Source organism: Zingiber officinale, chromosome 10B, assembly GCF_018446385.1.
Source record: "Zingiber officinale cultivar Zhangliang chromosome 10B, Zo_v1.1, whole genome shotgun sequence".
Taxonomy (NCBI): domain Eukaryota; kingdom Viridiplantae; phylum Streptophyta; class Magnoliopsida; order Zingiberales; family Zingiberaceae; genus Zingiber; species Zingiber officinale.
Genome location: NC_056005.1, coordinates 8,592,932 through 8,599,015, shown reverse-complemented (window position 1 = coordinate 8,599,015; position 6,084 = coordinate 8,592,932). Strand labels below are relative to the sequence as shown.

Here is a 6,084-nt window from a genome sequence, read left to right as displayed (position 1 = left end):
GTTATTTTTTTAATATTTTTTAAAATTTATAATTTATGTAGTACAAGCGGAATTGATTCAAAATAACCGAATATCCGACTGATTTTTTTTAAAAAAAATATAATTAAAATTGAATAAATCAAACTAATATAAAATTGATTAATTTGTCTATTATCAATCAGGATATTATTAATAGTTGATGCAGTCAACTGCTTATCATGCTTGATTCAATTTTAAAATTAAATCGAAACAATTAATATTTTATTAAAAAAATAAAATTTCTGAATTAACGAACGGAGTTTTTGATGAATTAATTCTGTTTAATTGATCTTTCGATTTTTAGCCGACATTGATAATGAACTAAATGTTCATTAAATGTGGCCTACATCCATTATTTATTAATTGCCATTATCGTCGCATCCAAACTCGTACAAATGATGTTGATTCGGACCCAATGAGGGAGTTAACAACCCTGACAGAACAGACGAGAGACCGAATTTTTTTTTTCAGCTGTCACTGGATAGTTTCTTAGGGCCAATTAATTTTAAAAATGATCGATTTGATCCCACAAAAATTTTTAACCGATAAATTTAAAAGTATTTACTCGGAATAGGTGGTTCAACCTAACATCTGTTAGGAGCATCCTATAGCACCTTAACCCGGGGCGAGATATGAATATATTAGTAAAAATTTATACGGTTAGCATCTCATAGCAATTCAGGCATTGAATTACTAAAAATCTCAATGTCAATAATTTTATTTTTTTTAAAGTAATAAAATATTTTAAAATATTATTATTAAAATTATTATTATTATTCAATATTATTTAAAATATTTTAATACTTTTGATATTATTATTAATTAATATAAAAATATATATTCAATTGGGGCTTAGTTTGTGGGCCATGTCTAGACCAGCATAGCTAGGTTCGTCCACAATGTCCAACTCAAGTTCTTAGGACATAGACAATGAGGATTTGAAGAGTAGGTCCTGGAACGGATTGACGGTTACACTAAAAGGAGTACAATCGTCTTTTGCCAACTTAGATTACTTATGATATAGTCTTTAAAGATAATCTTCCTTCTAGTTTCTGCATTTGTCTCTTTACCCACCGATGATTTTTTGAATTTTAAATTTATATATTCATAAAATTTGAGAACCACGTTAATTAATAAATAAACCTTTTGTTAGAGTTATAAAATAAAGGATCAGTTGCCAAAAGAAAAAAAAAACAACTTATAATATTAAACTTAGTAACCAACCAAATAAAATCAAAATATAAAAGTTTTTAAATTAATAACATTTAAATTAATGAAGTTCAAGCCACGAGCTCAAGCTCATTAAAAAAAAATCAAGATTGAATAATCATTCAATAGATCATTAGTTCATAGTTATTTTCTAGCTTATCTATACCTATTGTTAGCCAATATTATGCTTTGCCAGTAATTGTTGTCTTTTTCATTTAAATTGATAGTACTAATATATATAATCCTTTAAACATTTTGTCCATGTTGGTTTCAGTATATAATATTAGTTAGCCCTACTTTTGGTGTAGAAAATTAAAATTATATGCCACAGTGATTTGTTTGATTTAATGGATTCAAGAACATGGCTCTAAGAAAGTGTCAAAGTGTAGTTTAATCTTTAATCATTGATCTAGTAATTAAAGAGGTGAGAATAAAGCAGGACCAGGATAAAGAGAAGATAATGAAAATGAATACAGATACAAAATCTGTAGGCGGGGAAGAATGCTATTTCTCCCTTCATGTTAAAATTAAACCCTAAACCAAGTCATTAGATATCGGTTTAGTTTAAAAAAAATGATAATGCTCAATGCGAAAGTAAACAAGTTATCTAAGGAACAAAAGAGAATAATTTGAGCACCTTTTTTTTTTAATATGTTTTTGTATTAATCTATTTTAGATTTAACTATATTGGCATTTTGAATCAGATCAATTATACACTTCAAGTCTCATCCCTGATCGATTCTGAAACCCTTCTTTATATATAGTTTATAGTTTTAGTAGATTTTTTTCTTCAAATTTTCTTTATTGTTTTAACATAATTCATAGCATTATTAATATAGCTAAAATGTGAATAATCTTTGAAAAAAGAAGATGCACAAACCACAAATCAAATAAATACACCTCACCCCGATGACCCCTTCAGAACTGCTCCACTATCTGGAAGGGAGGTAAATCACGAGACAATTCAACTGCACAATCTCGAGATATTGTGCATATTTTCAAAGCCAAAACCTAAAGTTGCTTATGTTGAAAATAGAGTAATTTTTCTAGGGAATGAGTCAAATGTATTGTTGCATTTATAAGCAAGAACTCTGGAAAGCATATCAGCAAAGCTAATTGTGGCTAAATTTGTCTAGATGAAATACTTGATTGAGTTTGATGCTACTTGAAGAATTAGACTCCTTATTTGGATTGTCTATGTAACTATATAGTCTCTTCTTCAAGAACTAAAACACAATTAAGATCGGTTCGACTTAGAAAGCTAAGAAAGCTATTCACTTGCAACAAACTATCGATAAAAAGATATACAAGAATGATGATGATTAATATTTGAGTGAAAAAGATGAACTTATCTGATTTCTTTAGAGAGAGAGAGAAATTAGGACATAGACATGTTGTTATCCGACAAAGAAATAAAATCTATTTACTCGAAGAGAAATAAAAGATACAAGCAAAGATCAATAGCTAATATATGTTGCCAAAGTAGAAGAAAACAAATCATGATTATATAGAGCATTTTCCCTTTTCCTTCATAATTAATAGGCATGTGTATAGAGTAGCCAACATGCATGTAGGATGAATAAGAACCCTAGATCAGATATTAATTAGCATGTCATATTTCATCTCAATCTTTTCAAGAAAAACTACCAATGGAAAGCCTTTTTTTTCTAATAAGAAAATAGTGGTAGATCAATTCAAATTCAAAAGATCTGAATTCCGAAGAAATAGAAAACAGCAAAAGCTGGGTTTTAATTTGAAGGAGAAGAACAATTCGAACACCAAAATATCACAGCAAAGGAAATTAGAGTGTAGTAGTTATACAGGTTCGTCGCCGGTTCATCGTTGATCAGAACTGTGGTCTTCCGGCGGTGGAAGACGCGCTTCCGGGCCACGCGTCGCCGCCGCGCCCATCCACCGGCAGCTGAGACATACTGAGCGGCAAATTGAAGAACGGAAGACCGGACGAAGGGTCGGCAAACGGCGACGGCAGTCCCAGTCCGGCGGCCGTCCTGCTGGCGCCGTTCGTCGACGGCGCCGGGTGCTGGATCTCCAGCTGCTGCTGCTGCTGCTGCTGAGCGGCCGCTGCCTCGTCCTCCTCGTCTTCTAGCGGCAGCCTCTCGTACGCCACGTTGGTGAACGACGCGGCGATCAGGATGACCGGCCCCGCGGCGATCAGCGAGCCCACCACGCTGCCCCCCACCACCTGCCCCTGCCCGCCCGCCAAAAACACGGCCAAGCTGGTGGCCCCCGGCGGCGCGGGCGGCGGCAGGAACGAGCCGGACAGCGACAGTATCTCGAACCTCCCCTGCAGCGCCGCCGCCACCGCCCCTTCGCCGCCTCCCCCGCCGCCCGGCTGGCGGAGCGTCACGTTGGCCACCGTCCCGCTGCCGCTGAGCACGCACACGCCGCGCTGCCGCCGGCGCGCGTACGTCGTCAGGCACTCGAACACGTCGCACCCGCCGCCCACCTCCAGTATGTGCGTCCGCAGCGCGTTCGCGCTCTCCCGCGTGATGATCACCGGCGGCTTCGGCTTGTTCTTCGACCCCGGCGGCCGGCCGCGCGGCCGCCTTCCCCCCACCTCCCCGGACGGCGTCGACAGCTCCAGCCCCCCGTACCCAGCTCCCTCCTCCTCCCCTCCGCCAGGCGAGCCATCGCCCTCGTCGCCCTTCCCGTGGGGGAGGTGGAGGCGCAGTGGGTGCACGAACCGTGAGGCCGTGCCGAAATCAAGCCCCGCCATTCGAAGCAAAATAAAATACAAAGAAAAAGAAAATCAGCGTTAGGTTAGATTATTTTTTTAAACCAATAAAAAATGCAAGAAAAAGCTCTTTATAAAATTGTTTCCGAGTGGATCGCAAATTTTTACGCTACGAAATTATTTTTTTTCCTTTAAAAAAAAAAGGTCGATAAGAAATTAATTGTCGAAGAGAAGAGAAGAGAAGAGAAGAAAGGCTCTGGGAGATGGGAAACGGGAAGGAAGAGCGCAGAAGCTCGAAGGCTGCGTGTCCAACTCAAATGACAGCACAGGCGATCGAGAAGAGAAGAAGACGAGCGGCGGATTAAAATATTAAGTCAGTGGGGGCAGCAATTGAATTGTGTGACAAAGCCTGATGGAGATGGCTTTGTTCTTGGGCGAATTCTTTAAGGAGGTGGTGTAGACTTTGAGGGGAAACCCTTTTAACGAGCTAGGGCTAGCTGTTAATAGTTTTCACTAACAGTTTACTAATTTGATCGATTAATTTAAAGGGCTTCTCGTCAAATGTTTTGTCAACTCGTCCTCACAAACCCTAGCTAATGGTATATATATCACCATATATAAGAACATTCCTTCTCACTAATTATACGGAGTACTTTCATAATGGTACGAGACGATGCAATTTGGAGTGAGTTAATTAATTAAGCGGTATAGCCTTCTTTGTTGATTGAAAGCGCAGATTAAAGCAGAGGCGAGCATTGGCCGCCTTAATTAAAGAATAATTAAGTTTGAAAGAATTAGGTTCTTTCTTCATCTACAAGGCTGCGGCAGGTTTAATTAAGTCGGGGTGGGTGCCCTCAATTATTATCTATTGGGTTGCCAGTGCAAAATTATATATGGCAAATATATATGCAATAGGTGATGGATGGATGGTTCTGATTACATTGCGATCTTTGGTCAAACAATAATGACCATGGATTTTGCTCCTTCGACAAGCCATATTTTTATTTTGCACAGTGAGTGCATATGTGCGGCCAATAGGCGGGCGTAAGCAGGCAGCAGCCTGAGTAAATGCGGGGAGAGGGAGGCAGGGCAGGGCAGGGAGGCGTGGGAGGGCGTGTGGGGTGCACGTGAGCGCGGTCTCCGAGCCTCAAAAGCCGCGGCTGTCGGCCATCTCCACCGCACCACCACCACCACAACTAACTTCGCCCACCGCCACCAGCGCCACCACCGCCTCCCAGCTGCTCCCTGTCATCGGGAATGCCTCCGCACTGCCACGTGCGGTCGCCGCCCTCCTCCACTCCATCAGAAATCGTGCGGTCGCGCCCGCACTTCCCGGGCAACAACTCAGCACCTTTTTAATTCCGCCCTTTTAGAGCCTTAATTTAATCACCCGTCTATCAATAATTCATGAGCATTGCTGTTAATTTTTTTAAAAAAAAAAATCATTTCCTCCACGTGAGAATTGGAAACTAGATTCGAACAAAATCATCTAAAAAAATAAAAAATACTGAGTCAATTAGTCAGGTTAACAAGTGCCCATGGGTTATCTATATATGAGTAGAGCAATAAGATTGTATGCCTATATTCACTCATCCATGGGCATCCCATTAGCACCTATCCTATATTTGGATGAAACGAGTGAAGGTTCATGAAGGGGAAGAGAAGGGAAGGGAGGGGAAGGGAGAGAAAAAAAAGGAGAAATAAAATATTTATATTATCTTTGTTTAGGAGGGAGAGAGAAGGTTCATTAAGTAACATGTACATGTGTTATCATATTTGAGAGGAACACGAAGGTAATAAAAATTAAATATATAAAGTTACAAAATTATTTTCATTTTTATTAAAAACTTATGTATTCAAGAATCTAATATATCTTGCATATATTTATTGGTTAAGACTTACACATTCAAGCAATTGTAGTTTATTTGTTAAACTCGACGTCGAAGTCTGTGTCGATGTCGACGTCAATAATTTATGAGCATTGCTGTTAATTTTTTTTTTTTAAAAAAAAGCATTTCCTCCACGTGAGAATTGGAAACTAGATTCGAACAAAATCATCTAAAAAAATAAAAAATACTGAGTAAATTAGTCAGGTTAACAAGTGCCCATGGGTTATCTATATATGAGTAGAGCAATAAGATTGTATGCCTATATTCACTCAT

The 6,084-nt window shown here is 38.9% G+C and overlaps 1 protein-coding gene across 1 annotated transcript; it reads right to left on the bottom strand.

The window, feature by feature from the left end:
* Positions 1–2,950: 2,950 nt before the first annotated feature.
* Positions 2,951–4,264, bottom strand: LOC122029503 (AT-hook motif nuclear-localized protein 23-like). The gene has a single exon (XM_042588509.1). It carries the CDS (start codon positions 3,962–3,964, stop codon positions 3,074–3,076), a length of 891 nt encoding a protein of 296 aa, XP_042444443.1. The 5' UTR covers positions 3,965–4,264; the 3' UTR covers positions 2,951–3,073.
* Between the last annotated feature and the right edge of the window lie 1,820 nt (positions 4,265–6,084).

Excerpts from the sequence above, each read along its gene's own strand:
- LOC122029503 (XM_042588509.1), bottom strand. The coding sequence starts at position 3,964 with ATGGCGGGGCTTGATTTCGGCACGGCCTCACGGTTCGTGCACCCACTG.